This window comes from Blennius ocellaris (assembly GCF_963422515.1).
Source record: "Blennius ocellaris genome assembly, chromosome: 12".
Classification (NCBI taxonomy): domain Eukaryota; kingdom Metazoa; phylum Chordata; class Actinopteri; order Blenniiformes; family Blenniidae; genus Blennius; species Blennius ocellaris.
The window spans coordinates 24378930-24394168 of NC_137661.1; the positions used below are offsets into that span (position 1 = coordinate 24378930).

Sequence of the window (15239 nt, forward strand, 5' to 3'; positions counted from 1 at the left end):
TAACGACATGGCCCTTGGGTAAAGTAACATTCATCAGGCTGTGGTATGCGACTTTCGAAATATCTAAACCACTGGATGGACTGTGATGTCATTTTGTCCCAAATTTTTCTGATCATCCTCATGTGGAAAAATGGCTAAAGGGCATAAATATGGAAGCTGAAAGCGACTCGTGCGTCTGTCCTTTAACATCTTTACGCTCCAGAAATTCCAGTTACAACAGGAAATGGAGGTAAAGGGCCATGCTTAGTGGAGGTTGGGGTGGCTGCATGGACCATACACAGGATTTTTGGTTTTTTAAACTGAGGTTTGAGTCTAATTGGAAAAACGGCAAATGAGAAAGTAGTGTGATAGCAGTACCACTACGACCTGTTTATATTATATCTTATAGCAGTAAGATTATATGATGGATAACAATCCATGCATAAAATATTTAGAATACAGTTTTTTTTTTGTCCGTTTTCAAAAAAGGCTTTTATCATTGTGGGATTTTGTGTCCAGATGTTTTTCTCCCCGTCTCATTGAACAAATACTTGCTGACCAAACGCATGCATGCAAGCAGTAGCAGCAATAATGCAACAGTCAGACTGCTTCATTACCAATATAACTTTATTTATCAATAGCTATGGCTAAGACATACATAGGACAAATATATTATTTGTGAAATACATTTATATCCATCATAATACATTCTAGTATGCAAGGCCATCAAAATATTTCCAGTTAAAATGTTCACAATATTAAGTATCCGGGACAAATTACAATAAACATTAAATCACAGGGGACCACTTTATTGAATCAGTTACAGTTGATCTTTTCCACCATGCAACATAACATCACTACAGTGTACTACTGTTTATGCTGGAGTCAAATACCCATTGGAAGTAAAGTAACATTTTCAAAGTGCAGAGACGATGTTCATACAGCGAAGCCAGATGAGATTCAACTCTGCGATGCATACACTTTTAAGTACAACTCACTCACTTAAAGCGATGAAGAGCAACCGGTTTTCAGCTGTTGAGTGAATGCAATAAGTCGTGACAACAGTTAATGGGCAAGTAATATGCATTTAGCCCATAAGTCAGTATGATGAATATCAACAACTTTCCTGCAGCACAAGTAACACGCAACAAAAAATAAATGTATTTGATGGCTCATTTTAATATGGTTTGAGGAAAATGAACATATTCGCATGTGCTTTACTGCACTGGTTGAGCTGGTTTCCCATTTTTATTTTGAACCGTATTGCAGCAAATCGGCATACGAATGTGTAAAACTTTAATACTGATCGGTCATTACAGCTCCTTGTCAATTAATTTGCAAGTCAGTTTGGTCATTCATTAAAGACTTTTGCAATTAACATTGTCTGCACCGTAAATGATTACGGTGCCGAGGTAGATTTAGATTGTTTTTTTAAATTCGGTCAATGTAACCTTGGTAATCAGATTAGATTTACACACTTTGTATATGGAAATACTGAACATTCAACCTGTCCATATCAATCTCTATTAAGACAAAATACAAGACACTTGAGACTAAATAAAGAAATGGTTAATATTAAAGTAAGTGTTGTGTGTATTCATAATAGGAACTACCAGAAATGCAAGTCGTCTCACAAACTCAACTTCAAAACCAATTTATTTCCTAATCTACGAACAGTGGATGTGCAGTGTGTTTCCTCACACAAGTTGTCGTTCTTTGGCACCAACTCCCAAGTCCTCCTCCTTTTCCTTCCTACTTAGGCGCCACCAGTTAACACCTTCCTGTTGTCGGCGCAGTAAAAGCTTTTCTTCTCTTTGGTGTCCTGAGCGTCGTTGCCGTGTTTCCGACACAGATCCTGCATCAGCTTGGACTTGAGGAACCGCCTGTAGGAGTCTTTCTCCATCAAGGTGTAGATGGTCTTTTGGGCTTTGTCGAAGCACGACGGGCAGGGATGCTCCACGTTCTGCCTCGTTTCCTCCCTGGTCTCGCCATCCAAGTTCACCTGAAGTTACAGAGAAGAACTGCTTTGGAACCAAATCTTTGGGCATTTCACAAGTGTACGTGTGAATCGAGTGACACTTTTCCAACAAAGAAGCAGTTGCTTTTCTGCACAGTTCAACTTGAGTAAATGATAGGTCAGTAAGTCATTTAGATCATGAAAAAAAACAGTTAAACTGATGATCAAGGGAAAAATTGTGAAGAAAAGGTGTAATTGTAAATTCTGTATGGCAAAGTGTGGTTACTTCAGTTGCAGACGTAGTTCTGAATGTGTACCTTCAACTGTTGGTGTGTTTGGTGGCACAATGATTTGTAATCTTGCCTCAGACTGAGAGACAGTAGTTTTATTCTGATTAGGTGTATTTCTGTTTGGAGTTTGTATGTCCTCCTTGTGGGACACCCAAGCCCTCTCGGAAAACCCAATGAAAGACATGTTGGTTCAGTTAATTGGGGAAAGTGTGTATTTTTGTTTGTGTGCTTTAGCCATGTATCGGACTGATGATTGTCTTCTGTTCATTAGTTGAGTACAACAGTTGGATGGACTGATGGACTACATTTTAAGTGGAGTGGAAGCTCAACATTACACCACTGGTCAGGCTCAAATACTGAAAACAAACTGCTTTGTTAATCTTCTATGCACACTAAATCCACCTTAATGGTCACTGGGGTCTGGAACCCAATTCAGTTGACATTGAATGAAAGACAATCCACTCTGGTGGGTCATCAGTCCAACACAGGAGTAACACAGTGATGGACAATCCCATTCAACCCAATTTAGAACCATCTATCAGACTAATGCACATTTTTGGGCGGTGGGATGAGACAGAAGGCTGAAAGGCATACACGCTTTGGAATCCTTGAGGTCAAACTAGTGGTGCTGTAAAGAGTGCTGATCAATTTAAATCTAGAGCACATTTCAATGCACTTAAACAGAGAGAAACCCAACATTTTTACATGAGCAAGGATAAATGACTGTGAAAAGGTAAAACTCTTATCAGGAATAAACCTTTGAAGGACTCGGCTCAGAGGCGGAGACTATGTAGAATGAAACTGAGGGAGATTTTCTGTTTCGGTTGGAAAGAGTCAGGAAAACCCTTGTTCGGGTATCGATTCAAGCCTTGGCAGGTATTCCAACATGGGTTTGGGTGGGTTGTACAGATTCCTTCTTCAACATGTTTCCCCTCACTGCAGGTATATTTTATGCCGACAGGTGGAGGCTGTACACAGTTTTGTGTCTCCTTATTCTTTAACTACAAGACCTTAAATAAACAGAGAACCTTTCTGGAAGCTGAACATCTATTTAGCCGGCACCGACTTATTTGTTCTCTTCGATTTGAAATGCACTTGGCGTTTCATTGCCTCTGCTGTTCATCTTTATATCCACCCAGATACAATTGGCTTCAAGTGTCCACTTCCCTGAAGTAGGATACGAAGTTGCATAAATAAGACACAAGTGTGCTTCCACCTTTTTAAGGGAAATGCTCGTTAATGTATTTTCCGTGCACATCACTGATTTGATCTGAAGTGTTGTACCTCATTCGGCGCATCTGCCTTCACATATTGTTGATAGATCTGCTTTGCTCTGGAGGGCAGCTTGGAAGGGGAAGTCTTTTTGTACTCCTGGCAGGCAATCCAGAAATCGATGTTCTCCTGGCTGAACTCTGACTTCAGGAAGCTGGTGAAGACTGTACGACCACCTAGCAGAAACAAAGAAAACATGTTCCCATTTAGCTTTAATTGCACTGTACAAGACCCAAGAACTTGAGCGGAGTGATGTCTGTGAATACGCCCACCGAGAAGACCTGAATCCTGCCTACATGGTTGCTGGAGTCGTGTTGAAAAATGCAGTAAAATCAATAACGCCAGGACATTTTTGAGTACCAGCAGCTGCTTAAAATGCTGTTTCTATCCCCATGTTGAAAACCCTACAGGGTTTTTAACAACAGCTCCGAATTGTATATCGATTCCCAGGAAACAAACAATTAATCATTTGCAAATTCGGTTTATAGCATTAGCAATGATTGTCCAAAAATAGCATGAAATATGGCACAGACAGTGTGTCTATGGGAACATTTGACATTACTCCAGCTGGACACAATTGAATTTGAAAACAAAATAGTTGTGACGGCGCCGTCTTGTCTTGCATATTATTGTCAGTGATTGAATTACTAGAAGAAGGAGGTACAAACAAAACTCGGTCTTATTCAATTTATTAGACGTCATAATCCCTAATGAGTAATAAAAGTTAAAAGCCTATTTCTTTGTTGGTCGCTGGTGTTTTTGTGGAGAAAAAAAAATGTTCTGGTCTAAATGGCTGATATGACTTATGGATTGACACTTGTCCCTAAAAAAACTGATCTGCTATTTTCAACCTTTTAATGGCACTTTGAGTATCATCATGAGTGGCTGCTATTAACTTGAGTGATGTTTCCTTCGCTCTGTGTCTGCGTGTTGGACCTTGAACCATCAAACATGACAGTAGAAGAAGAGGAGAGTGGCAGCTTAGGGCTCTCAAGCTGAAGTGAAATGATAAAAATCAAGAAGTAGGTCAAAGTTTCAGTCTTGGAAAAATCCGTCCATTGTGTCCACTTTATCGTCAATAAGTCACCTGTCCATCACTGAGAACGTGGACGAGATAGAGCATCGACATGGACACGTGCTGCTCCAGCTTTGGTTCTTTCAGCATGTTTTTGTTCTCTGAAGTTAGTTTAGCTTTGCAATTTGACAATTACAAGGCTTACAGAGGTGTGGAAGCCATAAAACTACATTTGTGTTTTCAACATGGGTTTGTAATTAATGTGCAATCTTCTTCTTCCACTGATCCAATCATATAAACATCCCCATCTGCAAAATAAACTACAATTACTATCCACTTTTTCACTTTTAATTATGTCTCGGCTTATGTTCGACATTTTGTGAATGTTAAAGACTGTAATCTATGTGCGAACTGGTAATTTTGCAGGGAGTATATTGAGTAATTACTGCCTGAGTACATGGAAAATGCAAGGTTTTTGCCTCTTTATGTATCTTCGCTGGAATACTTTAGCCTACAGCATGTGTAGAGGATGCATTTTTGCAAAATTCTCAAAATTTGCAAAATATTTCACTTCTGTCTACATCAGTTTAAACAAAAAAGTAATTATAAATGAAGTAATTTGCCTTTTTTTTTCAAATGGGAAGATAAAGTCCCATTGGGGGTCTTATGGTGGGGGGACTGTTACAAAAATAATGCATTAAGAAGACAGACTGAGAAAACCACCGAGGTTATTGCACTGTAAACAAAAGAAGTCTGAACTAATGGGAACTGAAGCCGGGAAGGACGACGTTGAAGACATGATGATGTTGGAGGTCAATTAAAGAGGTCATGGAATGGAGCGAGTATGAACTCAGCTGGTTCCCGCAAGGCCGTCTCCCCCCATTTTTTTATTTTTTTTTATCAACACACAATTTGATTCTCAGAGGGCTTGCACAGATACACAAACAACTACACACACTCGGCACTGGTCAGGGCGCCCTAAGAGACCGTTTAGTAGTAGCCCTGTGACACGTAGCTAAAAACCGGAGCATGAGAATGTGTGTCGATGAATGTGTATGTGCGTCCTCCCACTCAGTCCATCTTTTAAATGTCCCTTTACCATTACGCTCACAGCCACTCATCAAAAGTCCAACTGTCTGTACTGTATTCAGTCCAAATTTCCAATTTTGTGCCTTTTCGAATGTGACGCCTGGGAGCCAGCATCACTTTTCTTTTTGGGATCGTTCGAACCCCGCTGATGACCATTAGCGAGGAATGAGAAGGTCAGGACCTCGTCTGATTATATTCCCATGACTGCAGCTCCAACAAGTCACACGAGAATCATTAGTTTGTGGGATTTATTTTTTTATTTTTTTCCCCTTAATACCGGAGAGACTTTTCTGATGAGAACTAACCCAAGTCAATCAACTCCCGGATAGCCGGCATCCATATCCATAAGGGTTCAACCGAGGCCTCGTGGGATTTTAATCCTGATTAGCCTGGTGTTGATGTCACAATACATCTGTCAGGTATGAGACGGTAATACTTACTGTCACTGTTCATCACGTGGCCGAAAGACTCCTTCCATTTCTCCACCTCAGCTGGATTGGGAACCCTGAAACGTACGTTTAAAAAAAATGTCTTCAGTAAGAGTACAAGGAAAGATGCTCACGCTTTTAAGCAGTAGTGACATTCTCCATGCTTTATACAGATACCTTGTGTCTATAGGCTTGTTTTGTGTGATTTCTGTGAGCAGCTTGTTGTTTTTTTTATGTATATTCTACTGTAACCCAAGTATTTCCTGTGAGGAATCAATGAAATACTTAAAAATAGATGTAGCCACAGTTCTGGTAATTTTGTGTTCTATCATTGTCAGTTTTTGAATGACTAAAGCTTTATCTCTTTTAACCCAAAACAAATATTAATGTTTTTCAGAAGTGCTGCAATCGACTATGAAATAGATTTTTGTTATGATTAGCAAAAGAGCCTCCACTGTAGATCCCGGTGGGACGTATTGTCTAACGATGGATCTAATAATGCTGCTATGCTTCGTCTGAAGCATATCAGCATTATTATTAAAAAAGTAAAAGCCAGGGTTAAGTGCGCTTGTTATGAAGGACAAGAATTGGTTTCCCACAGCAACACAATGTGAGGAAAGGTCGATCTGCAGGATACGCAAGACAAAAACGGTGACGCAAGGTGTAAACAAAACAAATTGAAGGGTACAATTTTACCCTCCCCTTTTTTTTTTTTTAATCTGAGAAAACTAACCAATGTGTGGTCGCAGGATTATAAGTGTGTTCAGTCCTCGTTCATATGCAAGGTGTCACTTCCAAAACCTTATCAGGAAGACGTGGAGGACAAAATCCAACAATCACCACGTGAGCAATGAAAAGCTCAACTCAGACGATAACGAGCATTACTGAGATTGCTTTGAATATAAAAAAGCTGCTTGCTGAGACTTAAAACAAACGAACAAAAACCAGAAAATTAAGGTACGCTCATGTAATTAAAACTGTATGTTCGAGAGGAAAATGTTTTTCACATGTGACATTTTATTCAGAGGACTGTACCAGTCTCCTTTTTTTTTTATATAAGTGTGCTTTGGTGTAAAACCAAATCAAACAAAGGTAGATTAATAACCGGTTTGTTCCAGACCCCCGTGTACCTTCATCACTGATCAAAATCAATTCCCCCCCCTCCCGCTCGCTTGACGCCACTCATCTCTTTCCTCATTATCCCTTTATCTCTCTCTGAACAAAGCCCAGACGCTGGAACGAAATCCCATAAGTTCCAACGATTCATTCAGATCCGTATCAATACTGAAGGTCTTGACAGCGTGAACTCTGGCACCAGTCAATATTTCCTTCCTTCATAACTTCAGGCGCCCGTCAGATTTGTCACGTCTTCAGATTCAAGTGTGATATTGTTGTTTTTTTTTCTTTTTTTTCTTTTTTTTTATGAATCAGTCTTATAACTTGGGAAACTGAATTGTAGTTTTCGGATAGCCAAATGTGTCGTTTGAATATCTAAACACACCATCTTCATTCAAGAAATAATAAAATGCATTTCCTTTGAGATCTCACTTCAATTGCATCATATGAGAGGCTCCAATATCTGAATTCCCTCCAGTACCAAGTGTAATATTTATTCTTTTGCAGTTTTGTTAGATAAAAAAAAAAAAAAAATGAATTCCTGCAATATGATCAAATGCAATCAATAAAATAAATCTACATGGAATAAAGAGAAAATGGTTGATCTGACCTCTTGGCAGCAGCAGTGGGGTGCGCTGCTTGGGGTTCAGGCTTTTGGAGTAGGAAGCTTATTTTGTGCTTGATGTCTTTGGCTCTGAGGGGATAAACAGACGAGGAGAAGTTCAGTTTGCATGCATGAACGATGTCAGCAAGATCCAATGTGAACTCAAATATTCACATCGGTCGTATTGAAAATAAATATTTGCATTTTCATTTGATACTCAAGAACAACATAGATCTTTAAAAAAAAAAAAAAAAAAAAGTAAAACGATACAAAAATGGTTTTCCAGGTGTTTATTAACATCTGTATATAAGACACTGGGCTTACCCTTTCAAGCATGTTGCAGGAAGTGTTGCAAGTCCTTTGCACATGGCGGAATGTCAAAGATCCCCAGTCAAACGCTGATGTTTAAAGTGATAACCGGGAGGCAGCAGTCGTGAGGCTGCGAGCGGCGGATGTTTTATAGTGGGGGTCCTTCGGTGTCAAGACAGCAGGCACGACTTGTCTCCACCCCCCCAGCTGTGGAGTTCTACCTCCAAACCTCATTGACAGAACGCCGGCCAATCGGAGAGGGAGAGAGAGAGAGTCGGAGAGAGACGAGGAGGAAGGGAGAGGGGACGACGCATTGAGGAAGGAAAAAAAAAAATAGGGGAAATTTACAGCAGATGGGTTCGTATGTAAGCAAAACAAAAGGTGTTTTCAACCGAGAGTGGTGTAACAGGCTTTTGAGCACATGAAGTCATCCTTGGAGGAAAGAAACAGCAGAAATCTGTGACTGATTCAAGGCTAATTGTCTGATATTCCTTTTTTTACAGCTTAACACATTCACTTCTCATTTTACTGCAAGTTCTTTTGTCGTTAAGCTGCTCTGGCCATTGCGGTCAGGTGGAATTAAGTTTTGGATTTGTAATTATCGTGTAATGTAGTGCATCTCAAGTCAAAAACTAAAGCAATAATCTCGATGTTCAGACAGCTGGTAAGAATTAAAGAAGACCTGCTGCCTGCACATTCCCTGCTCTCCAATCTGCTTTGCAGGCTCTTCAGGATCTCATCAAACAGACTTTGAAAACAACAGCTTCTACTGAGTGCACAACCTCAGCCTCCTTTCTAGTGCCTTGAAAGCCACTTGTTATACTTTGAAATCCATTTATTCATCCACTTGTGTTTTTTTTGTTGTTGTTTTTTTACTGCTTTGTTACATATTGGACTTGTCTGGCACTGGAGACAATCCCAGCTGAATATTGGTGACGGTACCTGACCTCGGGAATCCTTCGCTGAACAGAGAGAATCAGGTCGACTGACTTATCCATTTCATTCATTCATTCCACTTTATCATTTCATTCCTTGAGTAAACTTAAAGTTTGGTCTATACGTCCTCCTGCTCCCTTTTTGAACATGTAAAGCACATATGGTAAAATGAATTTAGTCTTTTTATTATTTAGTTTATTCATTTATTTATTCACAAACAGTCAGTAAAGAGCCATAACACTGTAATAACAAACCAAATTGGTCGTCTGTCCATACGAATGTCCGAGTACTCTCATTGTTAATGTTTGTACTGTGTTGTTCTCTGCAAACATCTGCGTGTGGTTTCAGAACAAAAAAAACCAGCAACAGCACCAACTAGTGGCCTGTCACGCTAAGTACATTGTTTTCAGCGTTTCTGCTGTTGCTGTGTAAATGCAAAACTTTTTTAAAACCAAAACGTGAAAAATAATGCAATTTCACTTGAAACATCACATAAATGGACCTTTCAACTTTTTGGGTGTGTCACAGAACGCTTCATATGTTGATAGTCTATAGGCTATTAATCTATCAATAATTCAATAGGCTTTATAGGGGTCGACACTATTGTGGTCATTGGAGTCACACAAGGTGACACATGGTCACTGTGAATGAACTTGACCCTTTGAAACTGTATTGAGTTGGATTTTTCTTTTTTTTTTTTGCACTATTTTAAAGTTTTGTTTTCACCAATATGAAGCTCGTTGCACTGTTCCCTGCACTGCACGTCATTCGGCAAGTTGTTTTTCTCGGCGCGATGTACCAGGTCCTTTCCGAGGGTGCTACTGAAAGACACTGGGACGTGTTAATGGAAGATCCGTTTCAATTTCGCAGATGCACCTGACACGAAAGGAAGTACAAATTTGTTTCATCCCTTTTGTCTTTCCTCCTCAATTTTTTTCGCTCACTGTCTTGTTTCTCTCTTTCAAGCGTCCCTCTCGGGGTTGACACAACATTTAAGTGCTTCTCTGAAATGTTTGTGCTCCTTGGTTTGAGCCGGACTTCCGGCAAAATCTGGACGCACACAGTTTTTGTTCCAACAGGTCGAGGCAGTCAAAGAGCGGAGATTGATCCGCATGTGTGTCGGAGTCCAGATAAACTGATGCAATTGTTGTAAGATGCTTCCTACCAGGATCAATGAAAACATGCATAGTCTCTCTCCGTCTCTCTCTCTCATAATGTTCAATAAACACTTTTAAAAGGAGGCAGGAAACTCGGGCAACTCTTTAAATAAGCAGCGTTTTCAAAGTGAAAATGGAAATGTCGTTTACATGACCGCGGTGCTCGGAGCAACTTTTCACAAACGCAAACACGATGCGTTTTAACTTGAGATGTTGCGAGAAAAGATCTCAGGTTTCTGAATCCATAAAGTCTGCATCTTATGTTTATAGCATCCAGCGACAATGCATAACCGGCGTTTTCCACTGTGTTCAGGAAAGTGAAACTGAATTCATGTTTCAGGAACATGACAAATAAATCATGACTTCTTTACATTTGTCCCTCTTTTAAATGTGATAAGCCCCTAGAAGTCAACTGCCACCTTGTTCCGCAGCTTTCAGAGTGCACGGTACACGAATAGACCATGAAAAATTTTATTAAAGACATGAGCAATGTCTATATAATAACATTCATTTGATAGTTCTGAGAGTACAAACTGTGAAAATACGGTCTAAAACGGTGTCCAGATTTTTAACTTGTTGTTGAATGTTTAAAATTATCTTGTCACTTCCAGTCCTAACATAATTATTTCAGCCTGAAAATGTCACGCACATCATTCCTCTGGTAGAAAATCCTCTTGTCCTTCATCCCTCGACAGGAAATCAGCTTGTGAACTCAACTGCTTAAAATCAAGATTGCTCTCTGATCATCAATATAGAAAGCAGCTTAAGTTATACTTAATGCTCCCAAGCGGCCGCTTTGATAATAATTGTTCTTCTGGATCACGACAGCATCCGTCATTGATAGAAAAGTCGCCAGACAGATAATGAAGGGCTTTAATGTGGCGACGGGATTGTGTATGAATGAGTCGCACACTAAAATGGATTAGTACGCAGAAAGCTCTGCAATTACTTGTCACGCAGTGCGTATCAATGGGGGGACTACTTTTAGAGTGAATATAAGCTATAATTACTAATGAGGAACATGTTTACACAGCTGCTATTAGAAGGCAAAAGTTACATCGGCCTACAATTTTCATGCAGCAGGCTGATTTGTCTCTGGTGAACATTTCGACAAAATCTGTGAAGTAGTTTCGACGTCATATTGGCAGACGTGATTCAAATAAATTAATTAATTCTGATTCTTTATCACATTTAAAACAGAAAAAGTAGGTTAAATGTGGGCATTTTTAAATTCAACTGGCACTTTTCAGCAATTAAACGAGGAAAACATGTTACGTCGACGATATATTTGTTTACGTCTCTGGCCCCGTTTCCATCCAGTGGGTCAGTAGGTTGCGCCCTTAACTCTGTCATATTCAACACGATACTGATCAATATTGTATTGTATGGTATAACATGAATGTATGCATTTTGTTTTGGCGCTCGGTGGTTTTATGTTTCCCAGCTTCTGCATGACAAAGGTGCTTTTAAGCCGTTTGTCCGAAGGTCGTCTCCTCAGTCGAGTGTTTTGACTTTCCATTTCACCGGTTTCTGCTCCTGGTGCGGCTTTACACACAGCAACACCGTCAGGAGATTTAATAAACAGCAGGGAAGCGGCTGACATACTTTAAAAACTCACTTTGTTTTCGTTTTTTTGAATTGAATCATTAAGTAGATATCTCATGACATATATCTGATTACACAGGTTTTTCATGTCAGTGTTGAATAAATCAGAACAGTATGTGCCGCTTAAAAAAAAAAAAAATGTTGACTGGACGATGAAGGCTCATTCATCTCGACCCCCGAAAGGCGAAATTGATTCAACATGTGCAGTTTCACTCGAGTAATAAATAAACAAGATTAACATGGAGGGCAAGCAGATGTAAATTTCAGGTCTGGAGTGTAGAATGCGGCTAATCGCTCGCATTGAAAATAAGCAGCGTGTCTCTCGTGTCCCTGCCTTCATCTGCTGGCGGGTCTTTCAGAGATTACCTCACATCCAACTCCTTTCATCTAATGCCTAAAAGCTGCTCGGATACTTGCTCTTAGACGTTTTTATTTCTTAAATAATCTTAAGATACCTCAAGCAGAAACATACCTTTTGTGATTTCCAGCCAACATTTGTGGGCAATTGATGCATAAAGAGCTTCCAATGGTTCCCTTAAATGGAAGAATGATCTCGGAACAGGGTTTTTTTATTTTTTTTATTTGTTCTAGTACAATCAGTCCTAGTTGTTATTGTTGTCTTTTGGAAACTGATACGACTCTGTCCGCTCCAGAGTAGTAAAATACGGTGCTTCAGTCGAAGACATCTGTGTTTTTATTTAGAGAAAAATCAATTTTGAGGAAATGACGTGCGCTTGCTTTGAAAGTACGAGCACGACTTCAACTCCGCTTGTTGACTCGACTCCATATCTTCCACCAGGACACGGTACGGATCCAGATGTGCAGAGCCTGATGGAGGGAGTCTGCAAAAACGACAGAACCTCGACAACCTTCAGCTGTGGAAGAGGCAAAGGAGAACCTAGACGGAGATTTCCCACCGTGGTGAGGTGAGGACGGAAACGAGTACAGGACTTCAGAGGAGGTTACGCCTGCACAAATCATGCATGAGCTTTGTGATGCATTTTTGAACACGGATACACAAGTGTCTGTATCCACACACGTACAAGAAACCTTTTTAGACACAGAGATACACACTCAAACCAGTATGTGCCTAAAGGTCGGCCAATTAAATCAAGAAAGAGAGGACAAAATAACAACACAAAGTTTTTCTGCTTTGTGTTTTTCGAGAATTTTTTTTTTGTTTCCTCTTGGTAACTTTTGTTCCCAAGTAGTTTTTTTCACACCCCTCCCTCCAGTTCTGTCTCCACAAGGTGCCGGCAGGATGCAGCACCAAACACATTTTGCACTGCACCAACAAGCCAGCAGTGAAAAAAGCACAAAATTGGGGTTTATAATGTTGTAGATCCTCCATCTTATTACTCAGCCTACGATTTTTTTTTTTTGGGGGGGGGGGGGTTATTCACAATAACAGGGCGCCCAGTTAAATAGGCATGTTTGGTTTCTGTCAACGTGGAGCTGAATCTAAATTTTCGCCGAGCAATCTCCCGTTGCTAATCAGCGCTCGTCCCGAAAACAGATATGATTGGAGCACCCCAGGCCAAGCTCGCGAAGCGGCGAGGTGATGACGGCTCCACATGTTACCAGCGCGCGCACGCACACACACACACACACACACACACACAGTAAGACCCAGACCTGCAGGAACGTGTGCAGAAAACAATATTGTTTTGCCGAAAGTAAATAAATAAAAATGAATGTGATTCCACTCCTGGAGACGAAAAACAAAATTGATACCCACAAGAGAAAATGTGGGTTTTCAAATATTTTCAGGGTTATAAACTCTGATATACTGCAAACGCCTCCCTGGTATGTCAATGCTGCCTCATTTTGATGATCTCCTTTAATGACGCACTGTATTTCAAGCGTCGACACAGGTTTTTCACAAAACCTTGCAATGATATTGTGGAAATTTATTGGAATTCCTTAAACTGGCGCATGATTAAGGCTCCATTTACATGGGAACATTTAAAGTGAAAATGTAGTGAAAATAGTTTTCATTTGCATGGCAACATTTTGAAATCGATGTCCATTTACACAGGAAACTGCAGAAACACTGAAAACGATGTGGTTATTATGCCAGGTCACGAATCGGCACTGTTGGTCGTTTGTGTAATGAAACCACACACAAGGAAATACGCTATGAACATTAACAGTGGTGACAATACTGACATTGAATTATTGCGTTTGACTCTCGACGATAAAACCACCAAGTCCCAGGAGAACATGGACTGGGAGTCCTGAATACTGATATGTGTGTGTATATATATATATATATATATATATATATATAAACTTGTCCAAAAAAACACATCTTGCAGTGCTTGCATCCCTTGCTTAAAGTTGCATTTCCAAAAGGAAAAAAAATATAAAGTTTTCACAAAACTAAATGGATTAAATAAGATTCTCAGCAGTTCAAATGATTCCTGTAAACAGGCTGGTGAGAAGTCGACCGCTAAAGCTTTAATACACGTAGGGGGTGGGGCACGTCACCTTTATGATTTTATTAATGGCTCCAAAGGTCGAGAGCAATTGATGCGGCTTCAGGGCGGCCGCAGCCTGGATATGGGCCCTCATAAACCACATCAGCTGACGGGCTAAAGTGGCTCTCTCTCAGTAAATTATCCCACTCAGGCCGGTCCGCAACCCCTACTGGTGTAACCGATCCGCAGGAGAGGGACGGCGGAGGCTTTTATAGCCCGTCAACTCCAATCCCATCAGTTCAGTAGAAGACAGTTACTGAAGGATATAATCACATCTCTGGTGGTCAAAACGCAGCATGTGCCTCCCGAAGAGCCATTTAACTAGACGGGTGACTCTTGATGTGAAATTAAAGGAGCACATATGTGGGGGGGCTCAGTATGACTTCATGAATCTATTTTGACCCGGGTCGCGGTTCACACTGTACATAAAGCATGTGGCTTTTTTTGAGTAATTGAGGAAAATGAAAGTCGGTTTAATCGGCGGTGAGATCTTTGCACTGTGACTCATTCAGTAAAGGCAGCGATTCAGGATGGATCCCTGTTTGTTCCGACAAACGTGGTCAACACATTTGCCCATTCCACACATCAAACATAACTATGGGGAGAAAAAATCAATAAATCCTGTTTTTTTTTTTTCTATTCTGTGCGCTGAATGTCTTTTGGCAAATTACTGTAGTTGTTAATTAGAACCTCCTGATATTTGAGGGTATGCATATGTTTTCCAATTCTGAAACTCTGTTTAGTTCCATCCAGGTCATGCATATGCTCAGACCAATTTTTTTTATATTTCCAATGTGAAACCCCTTTCAGCCAACACGAGCCGTGGGAGACAAATTTTTAAATTTCAAGCCAGTGAAACAAGCTTGCATCCAAGTTTGTTTCAGGCCCCGGTTACACGACAGCGACAGAAGTTTTGCGTTTACTCGACCATGTTTTGAAAACGATGTCCATTTACCAGTGGCGGCTCGCCAGTACAGGGTGAACTATTTACTCCAGCTGCGG

General features: G+C 40.3%; 1 protein-coding gene across 1 annotated transcript; it reads right to left on the reverse strand.

Annotated features, from left to right (window-relative positions):
- Positions 1-588: 588 nt before the first annotated feature.
- rgs4 (regulator of G protein signaling 4) lies at positions 589-8172 on the reverse strand. The gene is made up of 5 exons (XM_080506453.1): positions 8075-8172; positions 7757-7840; positions 6043-6107; positions 3511-3674; positions 589-1981 (listed from the first exon to the last, which is right to left on the reverse strand). Exons 1-5 carry the CDS (start codon positions 8116-8118, stop codon positions 1736-1738), a joined length of 603 nt encoding a protein of 200 aa, XP_080362579.1. The 5' UTR covers positions 8119-8172; the 3' UTR covers positions 589-1735.
- Positions 8173-15239: the final 7067 nt, after the last annotated feature.

What these genes read in the sequence shown, in the direction of transcription:
- rgs4 (XM_080506453.1), bottom strand. Translation starts at nt 8,118, where the DNA reads ATGTGCAAAGGACTTGCAACACTTCCTGCAACATGCTTGAAAGG. An exon ending in CCCACTGCTGCTGCCAAGAG is followed by an intron (nt 6,108 to 7,756) that starts GTCAGATCAACC and finishes CGTACGTTTCAG; the next exon opens with GGTTCCCAATCCAGCTGAGG. An exon ending in AGGCAGATGCGCCGAATGAG is followed by an intron (nt 1,982 to 3,510) that starts GTACAACACTTC and finishes CTGTAACTTCAG; the next exon opens with GTGAACTTGGATGGCGAGAC.